We start from the raw sequence: 27,692 nt of genomic DNA on the forward strand, positions 1-27,692 counted from the left end.
TACCTCTGCAAACCTCCAGCTCACATCCTGATTGTATTTAAGGTCGTGTCAAGCTTTTGAAGTTAATGACTGTATGTGTGGCAGGTTTCCGGGCACCAGAAGTCGCCCGAGGTAACGTGATCTACAACCAGCAGGCGGACGTGTTCTCTTTCGGCCTGCTGCTCTACGACCTGCTGACCTGTGGCGAGCGAATCTCTGACGGCATGAAGTTCCCCAGCGAGTTCGATGAGGTCGCAGTGCAGGGAAAACTGCCAGGTTAGAAATAAAGCGTTCTTTCATGAAAATAAAACATTAAATCTGTAACCAGATATTAACTCACATGTGATGAGCCACTGTCCATTTAAGTGCTTGTAATGTTTCAGTTTCACCACAGAAAGTATTCTCCAAGTACCACAATCATTACCGACTCTAAAATACTGTGTCATAGGCCTACTCTAGCTGTTTTATCAGCTGTTTTGGATGAGCCAGCTGTGGTGCTTAAGGAGCATTTGTGCTCTGTTCATTGCTGTAAACATTACTGTTCGGAGTCCCATTTTCATTTTTTTTTCAAACTTTTTAATTTACCTTTGCTGACCGTCTTGCCACCACAGTTTACCTTGTGACTAATGATGGATACTGTCTGCACATATGACATGCATGAATATGACTACATAGCAGGCGGACAATCAGTGTTACAGGAAAATAGAAACTTACTTTAAATTATTTATATTATAAGTATTGTTATTTGAAATAAGTGATTTTATTATACTGTATTTTTTAAAATAACTTCTCGGATAAAATCTGGGACTCCTCCACATTCCACTAGAGGGAGCTTGCGTACTGCAAGTGATTCCCCTACCACAGTTTGAGAATTGTGTTTTTATGAGATGTGATGCCGTCAAACTTTCTGAATTAATCATTGTACAGTCAACTTTTTCTTTTCTTAAATGTGTCAGTTCAATCAGTTCAGCAACAGAATCACGTTTAACAAAGAAATCAAATTCTTGATTGATCTTTTCTCAGACTGCAGCACACAAATCATAATCATGAGAGGATGAAACCATGTTATTTACACAAAATTGTTAACTCCTTTCTGCCGTGTTTACAATTGTAGTCGTGTAAACAAACCTTTGACACCATAAAAAAGTGACACTCTCTTTTACGATGCTCCTAACTAACATCACACCTTTTAATAAAGCACCAGACAGTGGGGTTGTTTTATCTAAGAGTGATGGTTGTGAATGCTATGGATTTGATCTCTTGTCTTTTTTCATTCATTTGTTCATAGCTTTGAAAGTAAAATGCAGAGTTCTCAGACATGTTCACTGCTTTGCACACAGATCCAGTAAAACACTACGGTTGCTCACCTTGGCCGGGCTTCCAGGCCCTCATGAAGGACTGTTTGAGGAACAGCCCTCAAGCTCGACCCACCTCAGCTCAGGTCAGGACCTGAAGAATATGTGTCTGTGTTTAGAGGGCGCTGCTGCTGTCATTTTACTGAGACAGTCAAAGAAGGCAGAGCAATGTAGAGATGAGCCGTAGACTTCCATGATGAAGATCTTTCATGATTTCAGGGCCCAGTTATTACTTGTGTGTCCTGTGATGTGTGCAGGTATTCGATCGACTAAATTCAGGGGAGATGTTGTGCCTGATGAGGGAGTCGGTGGTTCCCCGGGCCTTCAACGCTGAGTGCTTTGCTGTGAGCTCCAGCAGCAGTGAAGGCTCCTCCATCAGCCACAGAGCCTGGCTGGGTGGAGGCAGCAGCACCCAGCGACTGGGCTCCATCACAGCTGTGGACCTGGACACCAACAAAGTTACTACACAGGTACCAACAGCACCGAATATGTACCTGATTTTGACTTGAAACTTGCCTTGAAATTCTGTGTAGCTGTAAATAAGCACAGTACAAACCGTCAAGGTTTACTGGCTGGTATAACATCACTGGAAGACTTTGAGTGTTTTATAGCAACACTTCTTCCTTTTATGTTTGTTTTTCTCACTCCTGCAGGAGATCGACACCAGTCCCGTCCTGTGTCTTGTGATCGTCCAGATCCCTGAGGAGGCTTGTGATTGGCTGGTCGCAGGCACACAATCGGGTTCCTTGGTGGTCATCAGCACTCAGGACCCGTCTGTGTGGCACCACCTGCAGAGAGTCAAAGATGCTGTCACCTCATTGTACTTCCACGTGCACCCTCGACGCACGTAAGTGTCGCCGAACACTAAAAACTGATGCGACTGTACACTCGTGGAGAATTTAATGCGTTGCTGCTACACATTCCTTTTTACTTTATTATGTGGTGCATTGAAATATTCTCATGCATTATATTAATTGTATTATGTTAATATGTTATACTGCTTTATTGCATTTATTTTATATGCTACATTATATTCCATTATTTACAGACAAACACTAAACATAATTACTTCAATAAGACATTATTCTGGTGTATGTTGTTACAGTAGATGATGTGATATTACTGTGCTGCACTGAACTATGCTATCAACCACTCCTCTATGTCACTTTGCTTGAGTGCAGTACAAGTAGTTTTGTCTGCTGTATTCAGTTTAATTGCTCTTGTATAGTTTCCCATTTGAATTCATGGTCTGTTTTCTATTTGATATGCATCTAGTTATGTTATTATTTTTATTTCCTCTATTTTTATTTTATTTCCTCAGAATGTTCATTCGAGGATCTTAACTTTTCTTGATAATGAAATACAAATTAAACAAAGTTCCTGGTTATGTGCCAGTAAAATATTGATGTGTCTTGCACAAAAAATTGAATTTCTGGTCTAACTAGCACAAGTTAGGGGCTCACAAAAACATTGGTTTCCATTTTCCAGCATCTCGATCTAACAGTGGTGCTAGAGGACATTGTGAATCAGAGGGTCTGCTAAATATTTCGATAGTCATTCTTTGAGAATGATGAATATCTCATGAATCCAGCTGAAGATTTTCAATGAGCCGAACAACTAAACGCACTGACTAACATCAGCATTGTGTCATAGTTCAGCTGTCAGTATCATAAATATTGGACTAAATTTGGTCTTGAACATGAAGGACTATTAAAACATGATGCCAGATGATGTTTGCTAGATAAAGAGTCAGTTTAAAGTTTGTGGCATCCTGAGGTAAAAATATACAGACCTCTACTTTTTAGTACTGATATTATCCAGAGCCGTTCATGGCCTCTAATGAAATAAAGCTAATGATCTACATAATTTACATACAGATAAATTCCAGTTTTGGTCATTTTATTTCTTGATTTAGAAGAGTCCATGTGAATGATGATTAAAGTTGTTCTGGAAATGACGTTGTTGCTACTAAACTCACAGTTTACATTTTGTGTAAATCCTCCAGGAGATCCATGTGTAACATTTAACATTTGTGAACATTGGAAATCAGATAATTATGCTGAATCTTCAACCTGTTTACGAAAGCTTTTTTCATTATTATTTTTTTTTCCATTTCTTTTCAGCCAAAGAAAGAATTACCTGCTGGTTGGGACAGCTGATGGAATACTCACAGTTTATGAGGACTCTGTGCTCAAGGTAAATATTAGATTAGACACCCACGTATGTTTTGCTCTTGAAACGTGACTTTTTTGTCTTCTTTAAACATTGATATTCTGACATTTCTTTTAGATGTTACTCCCACTTCATCCTCCCCCTGCTGTAAATATATCCTGACATTGTAACCGTAAACAGTTTGGATTTTCATGCTCTTCTTCCTCCTCTCTTTCCAGCAGGAGAATGGGCAGCCGGTTAAAACTCTCGCTGTGGGAAACATCAGCACGCCTGTCATGTGTCTGGGCCAGTCGGTGCATGCGCTGGACAGCAGGTCTGTGTGGGCCGGCTGCGGGACCAAGATCCACTCGTTTACCACCGACTACGATGTGTGCAAGTCCATCGACACGAGACCAAACCTCATTTTCCAGTGAGTCTGTGACAGGCTGGGAAATGAGAAGCAGCTCGTTATTGAAAGCTGAGCTGAAGTTGTTTGGAAAGAGATCGTGGGGCGTTGATGTGTGTTGAGTGGGGTGCAGCTGAAGAATAAGCAATTGTTATTTTATGAAAAAAGTGTTCCTGCATATGAAGGCTGTAAATGGGTTGAGTCCATCACAATCTGTGTTTTCTTCACAGTTATTCCTGCATGTTTGACAAGGTGAAAAAGTTAAGTTTAAAGTGAAGGTCAGTCGTTATGTCAAGATGTGTGTGTACGTGTCCCTCAGGCAGCAGCGGTCATTGGCTGGCAAAGCGTGTGTGTCCCGAATGGTTGTGGATAAATACGTTTACCTGAACAAAGCCGGGACGCCGACCGTCGAGGTTTGGGATAAGAGGAGCGAGAGGATGGTGGACTGCATCGACTGTGCTCAGATCATCAGGTACGCACACGCATGCCTGCATGAACAAACATTTTTTTTAGTCCATGATCTGCTGTTACAGCCTACCAGAATGCAGCTGTGTGTTAATCTCTCCCTGCAGACAGGACTCCGGCTGTAGAGGACGGCAGGGCAGCGAGGTGGAGCTGCCCACAGAGGCGGCTCCCTCCTGGGCCAGAGTGAAGGCCCTGCTGGTGCAGAGCGCTGCAGCTCTCTGGATCGGCACCAGAGGGGGCCATCTGCTGCTGCTGGAGCTCTCCAAGCACCAGACGCTGCAGGTCATCGCCCCCCGCTGCGACTCCATCCGCTACATTGCCTCTGCACTCATAGGTGGCGCTTCACTTATATTCACCTCATTAACTATTTCTGCATTTATTGATTTAGTTGTATTTTTCTACCATGAGAGCATGGGATCACATGTGTCGTCACAGTGTCTGTGTGTGGAAGCTTCCTGCAAAAACTGGCCCTGGTACAGTTATTGATACAGAAACCTCAATCTAACAGTCCACCACAGTCACCCCATATATATTAAATGAGTTCACTGGATTTTGGAGCACCATGTTGCCTAAATTTGCATATTGATGAGAAAAACAGCTCTTTCTTCGAGAGAGGAGTCCATACTGACAGCTGTTACATAGTATTAGTAGAGCGCAATCACCTACCTTTATTATTGACCTCATTGGCATAAGTTCATGTTTCAGAAGAGATGGTGATAATAACAGCTCAATTGTCTATTGATAACTTCCAACCTTTTGGCCTAAAATTCAGGTCAAAATACTTACTGGTTACATCTTTTCATCTCTTTTACATTCTACTGGATTTATTAAAGTAATGCCTAATGCGGCAGTGGACACACATGACGGAAGAAGATTAAAAACAACAAAGAAATAAGCGTAATCCGTAGAAAAAAACTCATAACACTACAGCTGGGTATTTCTTTTGTCTTCACTCGGAGTGATTCATCGTCTGTCGGGGTTGTTTGTGTGAAGAAACGTGTGAAACAAACAACCCAGCATGCCACTGGGTTTGTCTGCCTATTGAGTCATTCTGATTCTTTTTCCACAACAATATGTCTTCCTTCACCCCTGTGCTTTGTTGTCATTATTTTCTTGTTTAAAGGCTGCATCTGAACAAGCCTTTCTATTAAGCCTTTGTGCCTGATGTGTAATTAAATTTTTTTTTCATGAATAGAAACACTAAATTGGAAGAACGTGGTGCTGGTTTTGGGCAGGAGACTCCCACAAGACAAGAATCAGTTTGGTGAGTCAAAATAATATTTATTTTTTTTAAGTTTGTGTCACGTTTTACAAAAGCATTTTCTCTGAGTTGGTCTGAAGCGTGAGTTTGTCTCTGCTCTCAGACGAGGAGTCTGTGCTGATGGTGTGGAACAGCACGCTGCCGATGGAGGTCAAAGACCTGAACAGACACTGCGAGAAAAGAGAGCAGATCGCAGCCAAAATGAGAGAGCAGCTCCATCATAACTGAGCTTACACATTTGTATGTATTGTTTCTATTTATAAGCCCTTAAATGAATGTCTGTTTGATTTTTTTGATCATATTGGCATTTATTTATGTATTTTTTATTAAACAAACAACACCATTTTATTTTAATTTATGAACAGAGTGTTCGTTGTAAAGGGATCAACTCTCCAGTGGATCGATGTGTCAGCAGCAGGACATGTTGAAGGGGATGTTTACCTCACTTTCTGACAGCCATACGTACTTTTCCAGTGCACTGAACCTGAAGACAAAGAATTCATGAGGGGACACACAAAAGAATTTGATTCAAGAAGCTCCTTTTTTCTCTTTTGTGATGCACTTACGAAATAATGTGTTTTACCAGATGAGGACAATCTTTGAAAAGGGACACAGATGGTCTAATTTGTGTGCTGTGCAGATGTTCAGGAGGACTTCCTGCTGCTAATGATTAGAGATTAGTTTACTTGTCTATAAGAAAAAAAAAAAAGAAAACTGGAAAGAAAGCCAAAGGAAAAAAGCCTCTAAACCTGTATAGTTGATTATTTATTCTCATGTGTACATGTGTGTGTTTACCTGCGAGCCCATTCACTCCACATCAGTAAACGCAACACGGGATTTCTCAAATGCTGCCTGCTCTGTACACAGTTTTTATGTTGTGCTACCTGTTTATGATGTTTATGTCAAACAGAACAAGTGAGTAAATATTATTTTATGTACTGTGACGGCTCTCTGTGTATGTTGTTGTCGGGGTACAAAGGCTATGGTGGACAGGAGATGAGTGGAAAAGTGAAAGTACTAACTGGGTTTCTAGATTTATAGAATTTAGATGACTCTCCTTTGTAATGCTTTCCAAAGTACATTTATTAACATTAAGTATTTGTCTGCGGATACTGGAATGGTTAATATTGTTTTTTTTACATGAACATATCCGTCATTTCAGAGGAATAATGACATGCGTATTGGGAACAACCAGAAATTTGTCCTGATGAAAAGTTAAACTGGAGGATAAAAAAAAAAAATCACAAGCATCAGTTTCAGGGTATGGACCATATTGGGTCTTTAATCTCGACGGGGGGAAAAAAGACATTGCATTTGAAGCCATTTCATGGAAAAAAAAATATTTACAAGGAGGACTTAGTCCTCTCAAACATTGACAGCACATTAGTAAAATGTAAAAAAAAAAACAAAGACACAGGAGTTAAGGGATTGAAGTACGTCTGAACCTTAAAAACATGGTGTTCTGATATCCAAACTATCAAGATAAATATATTTATAATATTTATATTATATTTACAGAATACCTTAAATATACAACGTCCATCATGTATTCTATAAACAAATATAAATTACTTAGGCACACTTTTGTCTCAAACAATCATGGGAGTGGTTTTCAAAGGCCATCCTCTCGCTGTTTGAACTCGGTTGACCTGAACTTTTCATCAACAAAAATCTCTTCTTGCATCGTTACGCCATCCAGAGCGGCTACACTGCTACTACAGTAATCTGAGTACTTGTCGGCCAGCAGTTAGGGGTCATAATGTACACAGCCACTTATTTTACAGCAGGACTCGAAGCTGGCTTGATCTACACTGCCCACAGACACAGTCCCAAGATGACCTCTTTACCTCCTAACCCGCCCCTTTGCAGACTCCTCCGTGCAGATTCTTGTTCAAGTAGGCCCTGTGGAGCACGCACCTTATTGCTTAAACTGTTTCTCTTCTATAGCATCTGCAAGGAGGAGGAGGCAAAGGCCGGAGGGAGCAGGAGCTAGAGATGAGTTTGGGATGCAGCCAAGCAAAAGGGTTAGACAAGAATGACATTTATTCCCACACCTTTTCTTAAGGTAGACAGTCATATAAGGTTCAGAGACGACAAATAAGAGAGCAGCTACGATATCTACAAAGAATATACATGACAAGTGAAATTACATGGATGATACGGCCAACTAAACGCACGCAGAGGGTTGGAGGGGAGGAGTGGCCAGCCGGTATGGCCGGGCAGGGCTTACTATACAGTCAGTCTATAAGTCCGACTCGGGCATATCCGGCATGTCAGCCATCAAGTAACCAATACCATAACGGCCGTTGGGTGCGGTGTCCGCATCAGTGCCTCCACTGCCGCTCTGCTTGCGGTAGATGCTGTTGCCGGGCATCGGCGAGGGCGCCTCGCTGGGCGACTTGCCTTGGATCAGGCTGGCGTCATCATCCTCCCCCGGCCGGGCGCTCTCCTTGATGATGCGGCCCTTCTTGTAGGAGACGGTGGAAAGGCCGCTGGTGTTCTCGTCGATGATGTTGAAGTAGCGCAGGCCGAAGACCACGGGCACCGGCATGATGGCCATCACCACCAGGGAGATGCAGACTACGATGCCCCATGTAGGGAAGTGCAAGGTCTGCTCTTTGGCCTGGAAGACAGACAGAAGCAGACAGCCTGTGAGCAACTGGAGTGAAATGTGGAATGATGTCATTTTAGAGTTAAAATGACAAAGACTCTGGTGCGGGGACTCTTTCCCTCAAGAAATTGTTGTAATAGCCACTCAGGCTGTGGCATCTCATCTTCCACATTCACTAGAATATGCTGAATATAATGGTATATTTCATCTATAATGTTTTTTGTTTTTTTTTAAGATTTGTGCTGAAGTCATATCTACATCAGGCCCATGTTACTCAATACTGTTACACTATTAAAATGAGAAAATTCAATTATTTTCAGCTGCTCAATGCAATGGCTTGCTGCTTTTCTCTCTATTTATCATTATAAAGTGAATATCATTCAGGGTTAACCGTCGTAACTTATTTACAATTACACTGAGTCAAACAAACCAAAGAAAAGACAATGAAAAAAAAAGAAATATGTAGCAACAAAGTAAAAGCAGTCTCAAAATGGACTACTAAAAACAACCAAAGCCATTCAAAATGTACAAATTTAAATGACATAAAATAACATTCAGTTAACATTCATAGTAAAATAAAGTGATAGTGGTGATAAAATACAATTATTTTAAACAATTACAACCAGTAAATTAAAATTGTTGTTAGTTGCAGCCCCACTCTCACTGCTTCATTTCAGGATCTGTTTGGATTTATTAAGAGTCTGCACTTCAAGAAAAGATGATCAGTCATCGTGTTCACTCAGGTAAGGTAAATCCATCTCACAATGAGGCTTAGTTCAGCTGCAGGTGAATTTAATTAGCTGTTCGGGAGAGCTGAGAGGTGTCAGCCTCACTGGACAGATGAATGAGTTTATGCAGGGACACTTCTCCCCATTTGGCCTTTACTCCACTTACTGAAGCTTTTAAAATGAATGATTTTCTCTTGATGTGATCAAACAGGTGCTTGAATGTCTCTGGGGCAGGCCACACATCCTGTTGATTGTCTGAGGGTTAAAAGACGCCTGAACATGTGTTTATCTGTGAAAACTTTGCCTCTTTCTCCACCGTGTTTAGCTACTGCCTCATTTACTTTGAACCCTTTAAATTGCTTTTAACTTGTTCCAGGTTTGGAGAACTTCCACCCCCATTGATTCCTGGTCCCGGGAGAAACAAACCGGAGACATTTACTCACGTCTTCCTGTATCCAGGCACTATAGCTGGGCGGCGTCATGATCAGCTGGATGAAGCTGCTGCATAGGAGGACCAGCAGCAGAATGGGCGTGATGAACTTCCACATGTAATAGTAGAAGCGGTACGGTGTAAAGCCCAGCATGTCCTTCAGGTCTTCAAAGAATCTGAGAGGGAGGTGGCACAGCGGGAGGGGAGATCAGATGCTTGTGGTACAGAATTCACAATAGTTTGCATGGTTCTGCTTCATAAACCCCACGCCCCAGGTATAGAAAACCGAACTAGGTGTATATTTGAAACGTGATTTGATATGATAGCTGGTTTTCTACTTAGTTTCAAGACTTAAATAGCCAGCAAAAGCTTTAATTCTGCACTTGTTTGACAGGTAACTCAGACAAGGTTGCAACGATATGCAGACGACGACGTTGTTTACTTACTTGTCAGTCCCGTAGAACCACGCGATTGCCACGTTCTCCAGTACGACCACTATTAGCAGAGGCAAAGTAGCCGAGTAATCGTCGAACATGGCCACAAAGTAGTTCCCTGAGCGCTGAACAAACAGGAGACCAATGGAGAAGGCCAGCACGCAGACTCCCACTGCAGGAGAGAGGTGGGTTGTTAGTTACAGTGCAGTTCATTATTGTCGTGACTCTGCCGCTCACTGCCAAACTCAGATAAGAGGAGCGGAGATAAACTGAACTAAAATGGAGTGCATTTAAAGCTGATGGAGTCCAACGACCTGAGGGATGGCCCACATCTGTTCAGTGTAGTGTGTAGCGCCACTGAGTCAGGAGCATCATTAATCAAACCTGTGATGTAGCGGCTTCTTTGTTTTCTATCTGCGCCGCTATGTGTGGGAATGGCTCAATTTTGGGTGCCTTTGGAGATGGTTATTCCTTTTTCCTCTGCCTCTGAATGCTGTATATTGGGACAGAATGCTGATACCGTATAGTAGGTATGAGTGTCTGAGCTTTAGTCAATGGATGTCTAGGGAATCAAGTAACAGCTGCTTTGCAACAATAGAAAAAACGATCCATATTGCTGAGGCTTTGAGCATTGACCGATACTTGATTTTAGGCGTTGATCATCCAAAAATTAATGCATTTAGACAGTAAATAACAAATACACTGAAATATGTACATTCACATTAGATAACCCATCCATATATGGAGAGGTTGACTATTTCTGATTGGAGTTGCTTCAGATTTCATAGACGTCTGGGGATTAAGTTAAAGATTACCTCAGTTTTCAACATACAGTGCAAGAAGTCTGCACAACACTTTTTGCAATCCTGCATCCACCCACATGTGCGCCATATATCCTGCACCCACAACATTTGTTGGGACCTGCATGACCCTTAGGATCACAGTCCCTTTACTGAACACGAGACAACTTCAAATTGAAGGGCTTGGACACAAAAAGCTGTTTGTATGATGTTATCTGGATAGTCAAATAAAGTAAAATACCCTCTCTTTACTTTAAAGAAAGTGGGTATTGCTGATTGATTATTGATCTGATCCTCACATGAGTTGAAAGAGAGTTAGTTAGAGCTCAATCTGACCTGTAAGAAATTCCTTGCGCACTTTGAAAGTGTCTATCAGCGGAGTGAGGATGCCCTCGATGGTGCCGAACATGCTGCCCAGGCCAAGGTTAACCAGCATGAGGAAGAACATGACAGACCAGAAGGGCGAGGCTGGGAAGTGAGTCATGGCCTCTGTGAAGGCGATGAAGGCCAAGCCCGTGCCTTGGACCGCCTGTAAGGATGAGAGAAGAAGAAGAGCCTGTATTTTACCCAAAGCTGAGGTATGTATGATGAAAACCCAACAGTTTCATCTGTTCTAAATTAAGTCTCAAATATGAGAGTGGTTTCAATCCTCTCGTCTAACCCGCCATTGACTTTTTTTTCTTCAATTTTTGCACGTACCTTATTGAGTTCGGCCTCGATGCTGCAGGTTTCCAGTCCCAGTCGCGCAAAGTCGCCCTCCTGCACCTTTTTGATGACCTCTATCATCTGATTGTAGTCCTCAGCACTGATCTCACTCGCCTGAGTGAGGTTAATGTGGTGGGGGATCAGGCTTTGCTCAATGCCATTCCCCAACAACGTCACAATCTTTTGAGTGTTCCTGAAAAAACGGGCAAAAGTTTTCACAGGTCAGGATGTCAGATTCCTGATCAAGCTGTAGCTAGCTAGCTAACATTAGCTCCGGCAACCCTCCACAATATGCAACCACGTTGATTAAAGCTGCACCCGTAGGCTCCACTACTGTAGACCGTAAGCTAACATTAGTTAGCAGAACACGCTTACAATTTCAGTGTATGGTCGAGCATATAAAGACACTTTATCTGCTCTTTATCATTTTTTACACATTCCTGACACTTGTGTTCTCAACGGGTGAGCAGTCTCTGTTTGGAGGTGGTCAAGTTGAACCAAACTACCCCAAACTGCATCCTTCTCTGCTTCTACAACGTCTAAAGAATAAAACTACTACAAGCCTCAATCATGACTTGACTTTGAGTTTCATTCACACTTGAACTTCTAGATCAGCTCTTTTATCGTCGCCAGGAAATGCCTCTATCTATCAAAGACGTCTGTGTCTATAAATATCTATATGTGAGAGGAAGTTCGTACTCACAGTGCAACACACTTGCTGTTCATTATGTTGGCTTTAAAGCCCAGGACTGCAAACACCACCAGGGTGGCCAGCACGGAGGTGAAGAAGTTGATAAAAGACACTAAGACAGCATCGAAGTGGCAGTTGTTGTCCCTCTTGTTGTAGCTGGAGAAGGCGATGACGCCCCCGAAGCCGAGGCCCAGGGCGAAGAAGACCTGCGTGGCCGCCTCTCGCCACACCTTGGCCTCCAGCATGATCTCCAACTGGAAACACAATGAGGGCAGATATGGCTCAGTTTGGTATCACAGAAGGGAACTTGTTATATTTATTTTAATATATAAGATATAGATGTATGTTCTTAGGGAACATGGACATTTTCTTATACAGTGCTATTTGTGATGAATGGTCATAAATCATTTTCCAAACTAACAAAATACTTTATTACTAAACAGGATAACATTAACAACAAAATCCACAGTATATGGAGCTCTCCAAGTCCCAGAGAATTAGAATCTTTGAATCTTGTATGGACAAGGTAATTACAGACATAAAACAAAAAAACTTTTCCGAGCTTTGGTGAGTCGGTATCTATTCATAGCTGAGAAAAAATGATGGCAGATTACTGAGCAACAGTGGCGGAATGTGGGTTGGATGATGACGGCTGGGCGCTATGATGCCACATGTGTTATAGGACCTAGTTTGGGGTGTTAACATATTTTTGCTGTCCGCAAGAAGATGCAAGAGAATTTTTGACTATCTGGACAATAAAGTTAAAGCTCAAAGTTGAAGAAATAAAAATGTGGTCCAATTTTCCTCTCAGGTTTGTCTCCCGAATTAATTCAAGGATGCATTTTAATCAGCAGTCCGTCATTTCCACTTATCTGATGTCATTACATTTATTTCTGCTTGTATCTTGCAGACCAGACCGACCGTTGTGCCGCATGACACGTGGCACCTCGACAGTTGCCGCGCATTGGCTTTCTGTTACAAGAGTCTCAGATTGTTCCGAGCACAAAGCAGAACACACCCAGCAGGACTTTGATGTCTGCAGGTACACGGAAGACGGTGTCATTTGAAGTTGTAAGATGTCGGCCGATGAGAAAGAGCAGACACGAGACAGGCAGACTCCGCTGCGTCTGAGCGTCTTCGGCAGGTCCGTTACGTAACGCCTCAGTAACTCCTGTTTCCATGGTGACACGATTCTTCAGCCTGAGGAGCCATTGGTCCGTTGCTGCTGAAGAGCCGGCCTATTACAGTCGAGATGTAGTATTTGAGTTCAGACACCTTTTTGTTTTTTGAACAGAGAGCGATTTTAATTTAACAGTGTTTGCTTGATGATACAGAAAGCCCTGATGTGCACTCCAGAGGTTCAGTTGGGGATATCTAACATTTCCAGCGAATGGTGCTCAGTCGGCTGATCGACAGAAAATGAACTGGCAAAGTGTCAATCTGTTCTTGTTGTCAGTTTTCAAGCAAGCATTTCTGCTGGTTCAAGCTTTTCTAATGTGAAGATTTTATGCTTTCCTTTTATCATGTCAGATAGTAAACTTGATGTAGATTTTGAACTTTCTCTGATGACTTCATTTTAACTCCAAAAGCTTCGCTGCTCTGAATTTGCTCAAGTGGGCTTTAAAATGTGAATTACCTTTGGTGTGAACATGTGTCGAATTCCGTCCACAGAGCCCTTCAGGAGCAGAGCCCGCACCAGGAAGCAGATCAGCACAACGTAGGGGAACAGGGAGCTGAAGTACATCACCTGCAAGCATACAGAGCATCGTGTTAAAACCCCAAAACATCAATAAAGTCAGTAAATGTCTCGTCCCTCTTCTGAGTGCGTTGCACTGCAACTTGGAAGACATTAAACAGAACAATAGAGGAGCAACTGAAGCAACTGACAGTCAGAAGATGTCTGATTGTGTTTTACCCAGTCTATGACAGTTTTTTTGATGGGCTTCTAGATTCTTAGAGGAACATTTAGAAACGGTGTCTGTGTTCAGTTCCTCTTTGAGGAATACTCGTCAGACAATAGAGTGCAAAAATAAATGTGGTGTGATATTCCTGTCTTACTATTTATGCAGTGGTAGTCAAAATAATTTGGCATCACACTGTGCAAAAAGGAGACTGAGATCCGAGCAAAATGTGTCTTAGAAGCTGTGTAACCAGGGTCCCAGGCCAGAGCTGGTAGCTGCTGAGCCTGTGCAACACCCTTTGTCCAGTCATCGTGCTAATTAGACAGCAGGCCTCTCATTCTTTTTTTTTTTCCTCCTTATTTTTGTGTGGACGAGGTGTTACTTAAAGAGGGAGAGGCCTGACTCAGCCGCTGCACTGTGACACGTGGGCCTACAGGACGGGCAGAGGGTGTGGGTGCAGGGCAGGCACCAGGAGATGGTTGAAGGTTGAGTCATAGCTGATTCCGAGACATCACGTCTACTACACGGTGGTCCACATGTAGCTCTGGGGGAGATAGCGTAATGACTCGTCTCGGGTGGTGGGTGGGTGGGGGGTGGGGAGGGGAGCTGGATTCATTCATGTATATTGTGAAAGTTTAAGTATTAAGTATTTTCGTAATATTGTAGTGTCTGAAATGTTTGTCCCCCTAGCTTTGATTACTGGTATCATGCAGTTTTGAAACATAAAATGAAATTTTATTACACTGGGGAATTTCCTGTTGTGCGGTGGCCGCAGAGATCAAACAGGCACATTCTTTACTGGTCAGTTTCTTGACAACGGCTCGGATGCAAAGTTGGTTGTGCAAATGGCACATGGCAGCTTCGAAATACATTTATGAATCACCACTTAAGACAAAATATAGAGCAACATGTTACAGTTGGAATACTTTTTCTGTGCTCCGTTTCTTTAAACTTCTCTCAGCCGTGGCTCTTGTCAGCTCCTTTCTGATTACGCCTCCCAGCGTTGTGCTCTTGTTTAAGAACACAGTTGTGGCCTTGGTCAGCACAAAGCCAAACACGCCGCTTTGTGTGATAAGGACACGTCTGTTCCTCAGTAACCTCAGTTCTTATGTTCCATCAAAAAAGGGACTTTTTTTCTTTATAAAAGATTACGTGTCATGCCAGATAGCATGTGCTTCTTGCAAAGGTCGTCTTCTGAGAACTGCACTGTTATCTTCAAAAACAAAAGGTTCAGTTTTCCCATGGTGACAGAGATATGTTATTGTCGAGATTTTTCATACACAGCACAGAGGTAATCTGAAGGCTTTTTTTTTTCTAAACTCTTTCAAATATTTCCAATTAACCACTATGTGACTGAATCCGTGCGAGCGCCCTCTCCTCTCTCCCTCGTCATAAACCAATCATACCCCCCCCCGTCCTCGCCGCACTCTTGACAATCAAGCCAAGCCAAAAGAGCGCGTATAACCATGGTAACCAAAATGGTCTGATCCCTTTCACGCCCACCCACACACACGAATGGGAGAGAAAATGCAGATCGCAGTGGGGATATTCCTTGGAAGAAGCTTTTGTGGACATGGATGGAGAGGGCATTAATATTCTTTTGTGCTGCACAGCGCTGATTACACTTCAAAGATGCTTGGAGCTGGCCCCTTCGAGGAAAAGTTCCTGCCCATTTTCTACTCTGGCCAACTCAAAAGGCCATCCAACAACACCAGGTAGCTGGTGGAAGACCATCTGGCTCAAACTGTACAATACATCAGTCTCTTGGGTGGTTCTCTTTGTCTGTTTGCAAAAATAGAGAGTTATTTCCTTAACATTCTATGTCAATGGAAGGACTGTGACAGTGACTGTGTGGTTATCAGCGAGATTTCTTCGCCAGGAAGCAGCATGTGGCAGACAGACAGGGAAATGAGATTGTCTGGCAGTGCAAACGGTGGCAGGGTGCAAGACTAAATCACCTCTGTTGTTGAAGGCATCCATCTTGTTTTGTCTCTGGCTGCTCTGGTGAATGCAGCGCAAAAGACGTAGGTTCAGTGGAGCCAAGCAAACAGCAGACAGCTGTTGGGATAAGACTTGAGCTAAGGACAATGTCTGCCACAAAGGTGGCAGCGTCTGTTTAGCTGGTGACTTTAGCTAATATTTCTCACACCATTACAAGAACCTAAACAGACTAAAAATATCACTTAATATTAGCCTTGAATTCTTCAAAGGTGAAATTTGATTATTTTCACCTAAAATGTTTTACCCAATGTTCAATAACCTGAAAACTGAATCTTTAAAGCTGCATGTTTTTTTTGGTCAGTAGGGGTAAAACAGTCTGATACACAGCCACCACAGTCTATCGGCTTGAAAAGCTTTAATGTATAACGTTACATTAGCAAGCAGCTGCCAACTTTACTTCCAACAGCCACAGAGCAAAACACTGGAGTCATATGTCTGACTACCTGATAAATAGGGTAGGAATACTCTCCACCAACTACTGAGACAAATATCTAGGTCATAACTGCTAGATGTTCCACTTTTCTTCGCTAGCTAGTCGCTAACTTTGTGTCTACTGCAAACACTTTGATGAACGCAGCTGACGTTTACAGAATAAATGTGCTGTAAAACCAAGAATTCCGTTGCGTACATTCAAATCCAAGACCTCACTGTAAAATTATGTTTGACACGATATTTAATAACCTGAAGACTGTGTCTTTGTATGCATAGTATGCATGCATACTTTATGGCGAGGGGAATGGGCACAAAACACCAACCACATTCAAAAGCTGCATTCAAAATATCAGGTTCCTTAGCAGCTAGATGTTCCACTTTCCTCACTAGCTAGCTGCTAACTTTGTGTGACATGTTAGCGCACAGCAGGTATATCAGAGCCTTTGTGTAGGAAACAACTGTGCACAACACTCTGATGAATGAAGCTGAGACTCAACTGCAGAGTGAATGTGCTGTACTAATGAGCTAAAAGAGGCTAAAATCCCAACAGAGCTGCAGATTTGGGGGCTAATTCTTCATGATTTTGACACCATTACAAAGACTCATTTTACTGTGTTAAGTTCATTTAAGTCTAAGACCTTACTGTACTGCAAAGAAAAAATGTGATTGCTGAAATATACTGTATTAATTCTGACCCTGCACTTTGCTGCAACTGGCCCAGGCCTGCCATAAGAAGCGAGGATAATAATACCAGAATCAAATGACTTCCCCATCAAAGCTAATTCTGGGAAGATTAAAAAGTGTGACCATTTTTTCCAATTAACGCAAGCTTGACTATGACCCTGGAAGCATGCCGGCCAATGCTTGTCATGTGATATGAGAAAGTGTGGAATGATAAAGATCTACTGTAAAAGAGCAGAGGCGTCGGGTGAGTTTGCAAGCAAAGGCCAACCTCTAGCCTGTGGGCTAATCCTTCCGGATGCTAGTCACGCTACTGTCAGCTTTGCTATGCGGTGATAAAATAAGATGATCCAGAAACTGATCCCACTCAAGATCCCATGATCTCTCAGGGTCAGATCTGAGACTGAGTCATTAGAAGAATTTGTCAAGTCACATCACAGGAGTCATTCAACAGTGTCTTTGGACCTGGCTTCAGTTTGCACTCTACCTCTAAGTGATGTAAGTATTTGCGAGTGGATTGCAGAAAACATCAAGAGGGCAAACAATGCAAACGGAGAGACTTGCCTTCCCTGAAGACTGGATTCCCTTGATCATGGCGAGGCAAACAATAGACCAGGCAACCAGCAGGCACACAGTCATCTTCCAGTTGAGTCCTCCACCCTCAGAGATGCTGTTGGAGATGTTCAAGGCCTCGCGGTACCAGTAGTAGGTGGTGGCCGAGCTCTTCTCACACTCTGGCACCACATCTTTGGGAAAAAAATTAAGAAGTTATGCCACAGCTATAAAAAAAACCTTCATGAAATCAGACTGCAGCCTGTAACAGTGACTTGGTTTAGCGAATGTGGTCTGAAGAATTCCAACGTGTCTCACATGTATTGGTCTTGTTCTTGACGAGCGGACACTCGTGCCACGGCAGAGGCTGCTGGAAGGACTGGGAGAAATAGAAGAGGCTCCAGCTGATGATAACATTGTAGTAGAGAGCCACGAAGAAGCACACCTACAGGCAAGAGAGGTGAGTCAGTTTCAAAATCATCTCTCGGGCCGTGTAAATCATCCTGCAGGGCGCCAAATCTGACACTGATCCTTCATATATTCAGTGAATTCTTTCTCTAACAAGAAGACTCAAGACTTAAACTTTTGTGAAAAGTATCACAAAAAAACTTTGACTACTACAGAAATGTCACTTCTCTGTCTGGCCTCATTTGGACATGCATGAATGACCATTGTACAGTCACTGGTTCTGCTGTAGCTGCTGGCGGGAACCCAGACTACATCACTTCCTGTATTCCTCCAGAGATAGCAATGAACTGGTTTCAGGTTATATATAGGTTGTATTGTTTTTTTCACATATAACAATGTTCCAAAATAACAATTTCCCTATGTGTTTCATTTTTAAAATGGAATACTTAGTTATCCTGGGGTCAAAACATTGTTGCTTTCGAGGTCAGAATGTTGCTTTTTTTTTTTTTTTTATTAAAGTGTGTTAACATTATGCTATGTCATTTCTGCCATTATAGGCCTCTCTTTGAAACAAAAAACACACACTTGGAGTTTGGAGTGTCATTATTAAACAGCCATCACTCACTTCCTCCTTCCTTCTTAGCCACAGGGGACCAAATAAAAAACACAGTTACCTTGAGTGAAATTATAGATTTCTCTGGGTTTGTTCAAAATGCAGCAATGTAATGTATCTTTAAATATGACATTATTTATTTATAGCCAAAAATTATTTTTTCTTTTTCTTTTCTTTCTTTTTTTTTTTTTTTTAAATCTAATTGCACATGAAATAAAATAATCCAAAAATGTGCTGCTATTTTATGACGCACCATCAAATCTGCAAAGTAACTATTGACTGAAATAATCAAATAAATGTGCTGGAGTAAAAAGTACAAATTTTGCCTGAATTTAAAGTAGCACAAAATGAAAAAGGCTGAAGTAAACTACCTCAGAATTGCACAGTAGTTTGCTAAATGTACTTATTTACATTCCCAAACTGGATGGATGTGTCACAAAAGGCTTGAATCGGGCCCCCGTGTCAGACTCACCACACAGCTGGCGAAGCCGATGCCCCCCAGCCGAGGGCTGATGTAGTTCCACACCCCGATGCTGCCCCTGCGGATCCGCTGTCCCACGGCGAGCTCCAGGAAGAACAGCGGGATGCCGATGAGTACCAGCAGGATGAGATATGGCACCAGGTACGCTCCTACCGGTCAAAACAATGCAACAGCACGTTAGACAAAGAACACGCAAGGAAGGGAAACAGTGTCATCAGACAACAGTAAGGTGAAACCAGTTCCAGAAAGTGGCACATGTAACCACAGCCACGCACACACACACACGAACACACAGACACCAGCTTTTCTTTATCTTTCTATCTGCCACGTTGTTAGGGTTGCTCAGACTCGCACACACGAACACGGCAGCCTGCTAAACTTTAACTACTTCTGCCTAACATCCCCCTGATGGTGACACATTTGCCTGAAAGCACATGAAAATACACAGCAGCCTCTTTAACAGTATCCGTCTCATTATCACCCCAACAGACAAAAATTACTACACACACATCTGCTGAGCGGTATCCGTGCGTCTCCACCCTAATACGTCCCCTGCGGCGCGTGGTGCAATCAAAAAAAATTCTGGAAACCAGGAAAGATACCGAAGTCTAAAATTACCTAAATTACAGTGGGACTTCTCTGAGGCACGTTATAAAGATGACATTCTTCTCTAGAATTAAGGTTTCGGGGTGAATGACTAACATTAGGAGAGGCTGTAATAGTGTGGTGCAATAAAACACAGGGGGCCACATCTCTTGTGACAGTCAGAGTTCCCGTGAGCAGCGAGACGACCAGGCACATGACGGTGGGACGAGAACCTAAAAGCCTTTGTTTAAGAGGAATGGCCGGTGGTAGGATGTAGATAATGTTGCCTGTTGTCCTCCAGTTCCACGCGGGGCACGGCGGAGCGGGCAGATTTTTCCTCACGTGAAATGAAAGCACCTGTTGCGCGCGCTGAAGGTTTTGTGAGAAAAACCACCGAATCATTTCAAAGAATGTCAGGCTATAGGTGGAAAAACCAGCCGCCCCTTTCTTGAAAACACACTTTTTTTTTGCCACGGTGATGCTTGCACTTGAAAAAATACCAACTGAAAATCCACTTTTGTGAACTCACCTCACAAGGCTACACCACAAACATTACATGTTACCGTTGGTAGCGTGCCCTGGTACAGCGCAGTAATGTTTGCCATGTGTCATTGATGACAGAGTCAAGACTTCCGCCATGGGTGTACTCTTTTGAAGATTGGTTTCATTCTGTTTTCAGCGCGGTTTATTGTTCCATCTGGCAGGACGTTCATTCACATCCTTCCCTGAGTCCTGCTGTCCCTCCCTGGTCTGGCTTGGATGGGAGTGGTCACAGACAGGAAGTACGTGTGTGTGTAAGTCTATCTGTTGTTTTAAGCACGTGTGTTTGTATATGTACAGTACACTAACTGGTTTCTAATATTAAAACACATTCTGGTTCACTGAGTACACATCTCACTCTGGGAGGAGGCTTTTGACATCAAAACCTCCTCTGGTTTCCATTGTCTTTTTAAAACCCCTCGACAGTCTCCCTCTGACATTCAGGTGCTTTGATGGCACTTTGAGAAAGCAAACAGCCTGAAAAGAGTGCATTTCATCTCTTAAAAATAGTTTCACAGCTCTCTCTCTTACAGTACATGAATGTAAAGTATCTAGTTTATCCGGTCTGTTCAGACAAGATGCATTTCCTTGTATTATTTGGCAACACCGCATGTAGCCACGGGGTATGGATGATCTGTATTACAAGAAATGACAAACGGCTGATCGAAACAAAACAAACTCGAATATCATTTGACAGAATTTCTCATGGAATGGGGGGGAAAAGGACTAAGAAATAAAACACAGGATGATGCCTCATTACAGAAACTTCCCCAGTCTTAAAGTCTGAAATCTTATCTTTTATTATGTTTCATATGTTTTGTATCATAGAAACATGTTTACTTACTGCATTTCCCGTCTTATCTTAGGATAGAAATACAGCCATTACAGAACTGTCCTACCTGAAGAATTTCCTAACTTAGGAATCATGCGTTCCTAAGTGATCCTAAGATTACCAGTTGGTCGATCAAACTCCTGCCAAAACCAGCTGGGCGACGCAGCCTTCAGTGCTAATCTTTGCTCGTCCCTAAGTGAAAAAATATTACTGATGATGAAGCAGCATCTATGGTAACCTCTTGAGGAATCATTGTTTCCAAATAAACGATGGCGTTTCTCTCTGCTGTCACACCTGAACCACACCTGCAGTTCCCAGTAGTCTCTCAGAATATGGGGATTGGTCCATACCTGTTACTTAACTTTAACCAGTGTATGCCATGTTAACAGGATGCTGATCCTTATTTTGAGAGTAATTAGTGTGGTGTGTCATTCATTCATCAAGATCCAGGATACTCACTTTATCAAGAGAATATTAACAACATTGTTATTATTGCTTAGCCCACTAAGCTTATGCTTCTAAAACCTTAAAGGGACTGAGGTGCTTTATTTTGTTACTCATGCTAGTTCCACCTACCATCACTCATCATTATTCCTTCCCCAGGAAAGTTGTCAAGCCATTTTATGGGCTCTGAAACAGTTAGCTGATTGAGCAAATACTTGACGTTCATCATTTATCATTTAGTGTTGCACTGAAAACAAGCAGTTTGAAAATTATTTCACTCTTGATTTGAAGACGCTTGAATCATTCGCCTCTTTGGACCTCTTTTTTTGACATTTTACAGACTGAACTGAAAATATGAAATATGAAACTCAAAGATCAAAGGCCCCTCTGTACCCACCATGCAGCCATAATAGGAAATTTAAAGTAGATGAAAGGCAATGACGAACATACACGTGTGCACACCGTACATGATGTGACCACCTGAACATGACGCATATATATATATATATATATAGACAGACAGACAGACAGACAGACAGACAGACAGACAGACAGACAGACAGACAGACAGACAGAGAGGTTCCTGTGGTTGTGTGCGGTAATAAAGTCTCAGATGACATACAAAAACACACACAAGCACACAGACCTGCCCCGTTTTAATCTAATTATTCTGAACACAGCAGGGTGACCAGAGCTGTTTAAAACAGACACAAAAACATGACAGCATCTACAGAGAGGTCAAGATTTGAACTGAAATGCCCCTGCACGCACACACACATGCACACACACACACACACACACACACACACACACACACAGATAATAACAGATGGGTCTTACGCAAATTATGTACAAGAACAAACTTGTAAGAACATGATTCACTTTACACACACATACACACACACAGCTGGCCCTCCTAAATCTTTCAAGCTCTACCAAGCTGCCCAAACTTCATACCGACTTCTTCGATCAAACCTCACATCCATCAAAGATCCCCCGTCCACAGACCCCATCACTACCTGGTCTTTAACTTGGAACAATGTAAAGGCTTTATGTGGAACTTTTCCTTAAATGGACTGATTTCATTGACTTTAAGTATATAACATTAACATTATTGTGATTTTGTTATACTGATTAACATAAATGTAGGTCATTTACTGCCACTGGCAACTTTATGAAGAACAGTATATGTATTTTTAAAACAGTTTTGGGCAGTCTCACACTGCTGAAGCTCATGGGATGTGCTTAACACACGGTAATGACACATAATAATGCATGGACAAAGGGAGTTTGACATTCAGGTTCAAACAAGCCATTTCACCTTTAAACTGTATTAGCATTACATGACAACTGAAGAAACTCCTTTAATTAAAAATGCTTTTTCATAGCACATTTGGTCTAGAATTATTGGTGTAATTTTTTTTCACGATGGTAAAGATAGAAATGTGTAGTTAGCCAGAAATGTCAATAGACGAAGATAATGAATATTAGTTTTAAACAACTTAATCCACATATGTCCTTAACAACATCTTAGGGATTTTTCCTTGTCTTGTTCGAGAGTCGGATGGAAACAGGAACCGTTGTGGATCAGTATGGCCCACAGGCACAACGACAATAGGCTGCACCAATAAACTTGACATGGATTAAGACAACCTGTCTGAGACGGTTTTCATTTAATCAGCTTTCTTGAGTCAGTCAATGGCTTTACATAATCTCCAGCTGGGAAGTGCAACACCTTGTCTCCTTCCCGGGACACGTACACATTAGAGTATAGACTGCGGTCAGCTCTTGCGTGTGCAGATTTCGGGGCATTGTGGGAAATGTGGTTTTGATCGCAGCCGGGTCGAATGATTTGTTATTAGACTACAATCATGAGCACCGGAGCCGCTCGCAGAATGATCTGCTGCACGTTGACAGCAGTGTTATGAGGTTATATATTTTGTTTAGCCGGTAAAATGTTGCAGGCTGCACACCGACAGAGACACGCGTGGTCACGTGACCCTCGTGTTGATCCTCAAGGTCACTGAGCAGTCTGGTTTTGAAAGATGCATGAAACATGGGAAGGACTTCATGGTTCTGACACAGGCAACACTGAACACACAGCACATTACACCAGCATCTGTCTGGTGTATGTTGATTGCAAATATTAATTTCAGGACTAATCATGATGAGTCTCTTTAGGGGCTAAAAGCTGGAACCTCACGATCTATTGTTACTTACTGGAGGATTCTGGCTAATGTTTTCTTACAACTGTATTTCTTATCATAGCATAAGACCCTTTTCCCAAACTGTAAACACAGAACACATTAAGTATGATAGAAAAAGCTACATAACCTGAAAAACAGGATAAAGAGGAAGACTATACTTCTGACCTGACAGTATTCAGATACGATTACGTGGGTGTCTCTGTGTTATTATCATACATTTATCCATTCCAGCTTCCTCAGCAACATCACAGCTCGCTGTCCTCATTTGCCCTCTGTTACCAGTGGGTCCAAACTCTGATCTCTTTCAGAAACTACAATTACAGTCATCATCTTCGCGCCTATTCAGTTGTTAAATCCGAGCTCCTGCCCTTAAGATCCTGATGCCTCACTGTCATGTCATTTTGTGCTTCATTAGACAACTTTCAGCATGTCAGCATATGTGAAATGATTGCTGGCTTCCTGCACGTTTATTCTCCGACTGTACTCAATTTAAAAGATCACTCCAGTGAATTACAACTTGCGTCTTTCAGTTTCGTGGGCCATTATTTCTATCAGTAACAACGCTGTACTCACAAGTTACTTGCTGAGATCTGACAATGTGGCAGCATTGCTACAAAGAATTCTGAAGTGGAAAGATGGCATAGTAATCATATGCACAGGCATGTTTCACACCAGTCTTCTGGTTAGTCAAATGGAGAAACCAGGATCAAAGGGTAAAATGATCTTGTAACTGTCACTGGTTACAGACAAACTTTCTGATGCAACTTTGACTTTGGGTTTCCTGTGCATAAACTCATTTTACCGCCATTTTGGGTGCTCTCCCTTTCAGTTTTACCTCCAAATAAAATCACACAAATCTGTTGAATTAGTTACAACAATTTCATTATCAGTATAGCTTCTTTTTTCCCCACCCTGATCGACTTTGTTGCATTTCCAGATTTAAGCAATTACATTAGTGCATGAGTTGTTGTCAGTAAGATGTTCTCTGACAACAGATACAGAAGCATCCACTGCTGTACCACCAGACTATGAAGTGGCCTCAATACCCCTGAACACTCCACCATGAAAAGTTATTCTGTGTGTCTCAATTACATTTGTTTAGTAGTTTATGTAGCATTGAGAACTTCAACTGGAGTTGTGTTCCACGATAATAATAATAATAATAATAATAATAATAATAATAATAATAATAATATAAATAACAATAATAAAGTGAATCTTGATTAACCTCTATGAATGATCAGCCAAAATTCTGATAGAAAAGCCATGTGGCAATACCCAGAATGGTCCTTTAACACGTATACAGTACATGGTTGAATCATGTTCAATTGTAAAGAAAATCTTGTGTTTTTTTGTGACTATCACAGTGCTGGAGTTGCTCTATTCTTCTCACGCCTACTGATCACGTGGTTGCCAACAGTGAAAACCTCAAGACGTCTGCTGACGGTAACTCACCCCCTCCGTTCTTCTGACACAGGTAGGGGAACCTCCAGACATTGCCGAGGCCTACAGAGAAGCCAACCTGGGCCAGGATGTACTGGAGCTTGCTGTTCCAGGCCGGGCGCTCCTCCTCCTCGCCGTCCGATCCCCCTTCCTCCACGTCGCACTCTTTGCCTTCCCCTTCATGGTTGTTGACGATCAGCGAGCTCTTCTTGAAGGAATCATCACAGGCGTCCTCGTTGGAAAGCAGGTCTTTGACGGACTCTGTGACATCGTCGTCAAGCTCTCTCTTGACGGCCTTGCTGTTTTTGGGCATTTGATAAAGCAATCAAGGGCGAGGGGTGGAACGTCTATTTGGTTGGCGGGCTGGAAGCGCAAGGCCGGTCGTCTGTGAAATGTCACTTTTCCGAAACTTTGACCGTGCAAAGCTGCGAGTTGGAAGGGGGTTTGGTTTGAGACAGTCTGTGGAAGGATGGAGTGATCACGAAGTTTAGTTCGTCATTATCACCAAATGTCTGCGGGGGAGAAGAAGAAACATTTGAGTCGGTAAAGAGCCAATAAAAAGTGAAAAACTCTGGCACTGCTTTGTCACTGAGCCACTGCTAAGAGCCTCGTCATCAGTTCAGACTGACTTCTGTGTTGACACTCAGCCTCTCGTTTGCCCTCATGAATGGCCGACTGGCCGATTCCAAGCATTGCACATCATATATACTCATTCACACACAGCATAATCCGTAGGTTCACACTCCCTGCTTATCCCCTTAATGCAGAAGGGTGTTATTATCCCGGGGATGCAGAGTTATTCCTCACATGGAGATCACATGGCTGACGCAGGCTGGCAAAAAAATCTGCTGTATGAATGGCAGCTCTGACAATAAACCCTGGGAACATTGGGCCTTGGCTGTGGAGGTGACCGCGACTGTGACAGGTCTGGAGGTATCTCGTTTCCAACCCTCGTGAATAATTGAAGGGAGGAGGCTATTTGCATACGAACCCAAACACAATTCCCCCCCCCCCCAGCTCTCAGGGATGGGGAAAGCCCTCAATATCCATTTACAAAATGAAAATAGGCGCAGACATGTGCCCGTTCCATGACCGATAGAGCCGAGGAAGCATCGGGTTACACAAGGCACGATCATAATGTAATACCTGTATGACATCGGTTCAAGCTTAAATAGCACAAGGGTGTGGACACTATCCAACCCAAAGGCGGGTTTAGGTTAGGTGCGCAACATCCTCGTCCTCAACATTTCAGCATCCCAGGGGCGTCTTGGTGAAGCATTTCACATATATGTTTGTCCCTGGAGCCTCTTAAAATATGACGGAACAATTCCGACTCGCCAATGTCGCTAAAATACAACGTATCCCCTCCGCTTTCCACCAACCAGGGGATTAAGTGATTAATAGATTTCCTTTATCGCTTCCAAATTAGCCGGGTTTGCATGAGGCAAAGGCCGTCGTTTCATAATCCAGCGGAAAAAAAAGGGACGACTGATGCTGAGGCTGTGGCATCGCAGCTATTGCTGGCAAATCAGGGTACGTCTGAGTTAGAGCGGAGGATGAGTGAGCGCATAAAAAGAGGCTTTTTCCCCCCCTCCCTGACTGCACATGACTCAGGAATGATGAGTCAAAAAATAAAATAAAAAAAAAAAAAAACCCACACACGAAAAAATAAATAAATAAATAAATAAAAACAATAAAAAAAGGGGGCCGATGGATGAGCCAGAATGGCAAAAATGAGGATGGAGTGCTAAAAACTAATGAACCCAACAAAAGTCGCACCGGCGCCATGTGGCTCGTTGTTCTACGCCGGGCACAGTTTGTTCTCCGAGGGGAAAAAATACGCATAAATTAATACCCTCCATCCCGCCCAGTCTTCATGACATCCATGTGAGGTGTTTCATCATTCACGCTGGCCGGCAACATCATGCGCACTGGCACCTTGAGTCAGCCTCACACACGCTGGCACACATCACACGCCTTTATCGTTAACCTAATAAATCCCGTTGAGGATGGTTGGTACTCACCAGTGTGGAATAACAGTCGTCCCCTTTTTTTTTCTGAAATGATGCGTCTCAAGGAATGAAATTGTGAGAGCACATGCAGGGGGCAGGCATACTTGCTTCTGTGTGAATCACTCGCCAGTGAGCCTCAGACGCGGCGGTTGGCTCCTTTTAGCTCTCAGCCGGGGACGGGGCACTCTCGGAGGGGTGCGCCGCCCTCCACGCCCCCTATGACGTACGTTTTCCACTCCTTATCCACTTTATGTGTCACGGCGAACACGTTATAAATCTCGACATTATGACAGCCCATATCAAAAATGCCAGAAAACAGTAAGATTTCATGTGAATTAAGCGTATTGCTTTGCGCTACCTCCCTGTTGTTCCCTTTTGGTACGCTCCACTACTACACGGAAAGGATTTCGGCTCAGAATGCAATGTGCGTTTGTTTATAAACGCTCATATCCCTCACTGGATATATTAATTTGGAAATTATACCGATTTAATTGCCATGCTGTCTTTTCATATCATATCACAGGCTGCGTCGAGGGTGGAAGCA

At 42.7% G+C, this 27,692-nt stretch overlaps 2 protein-coding genes across 4 annotated transcripts in view; one reads left to right on the forward strand and one right to left on the reverse strand.

Moving 5' to 3' along the window:
* lrrk2 (leucine-rich repeat kinase 2) overlaps positions 1–6,561 on the forward strand; it is a 30,960-nt gene extending 24,399 nt beyond the window's left edge. For both annotated transcript variants that reach the window (XM_037107557.1, XM_037107556.1), the window contains exons 42-52: positions 85–255; positions 1,320–1,420; positions 1,592–1,804; positions 1,988–2,181; positions 3,458–3,530; positions 3,725–3,915; positions 4,211–4,363; positions 4,464–4,690; positions 5,552–5,620; positions 5,721–5,857; positions 5,983–6,561. In XM_037107557.1, coding sequence (XP_036963452.1) covers positions 85–255; positions 1,320–1,420; positions 1,592–1,804; positions 1,988–2,181; positions 3,458–3,530; positions 3,725–3,915; positions 4,211–4,363; positions 4,464–4,690; positions 5,552–5,620; positions 5,721–5,845 — 1,517 coding nt within the window. In that variant the 3' untranslated portion in view covers positions 5,846–5,857; positions 5,983–6,561. The remainder of the gene's footprint in view (positions 1–84; positions 256–1,319; positions 1,421–1,591; positions 1,805–1,987; positions 2,182–3,457; positions 3,531–3,724; positions 3,916–4,210; positions 4,364–4,463; positions 4,691–5,551; positions 5,621–5,720; positions 5,858–5,982) is intronic.
* Positions 6,562–6,871: 310 nt separating this feature from the next.
* slc6a15 (solute carrier family 6 member 15) lies at positions 6,872–27,295 on the reverse strand. 2 transcript variants are annotated; one of them, XM_037107566.1, is made up of 12 exons: positions 27,161–27,295; positions 25,149–25,648; positions 19,077–19,234; positions 17,902–18,028; positions 17,596–17,777; positions 13,653–13,763; positions 12,029–12,270; positions 11,320–11,518; positions 10,957–11,149; positions 9,833–9,992; positions 9,400–9,562; positions 6,872–8,240 (listed from the first exon to the last, which is right to left on the reverse strand). In XM_037107566.1, exons 2-12 carry the CDS (start codon positions 25,447–25,449, stop codon positions 7,860–7,862), a joined length of 2,217 nt encoding a protein of 738 aa, XP_036963461.1. In that variant the 5' UTR covers positions 25,450–25,648; positions 27,161–27,295; the 3' UTR covers positions 6,872–7,859. The 2 variants fall into 2 exon arrangements, with proteins under 2 accessions (XP_036963461.1, XP_036963462.1); XM_037107567.1 differs by lacking the exon at positions 27,161–27,295 and adding an exon at positions 26,283–26,742.
* Between the last annotated feature and the right edge of the window lie 397 nt (positions 27,296–27,692).

Source organism: Acanthopagrus latus, chromosome 8, assembly GCF_904848185.1.
Source record: "Acanthopagrus latus isolate v.2019 chromosome 8, fAcaLat1.1, whole genome shotgun sequence".
Lineage (NCBI taxonomy): Eukaryota > Metazoa > Chordata > Actinopteri > Spariformes > Sparidae > Acanthopagrus > Acanthopagrus latus.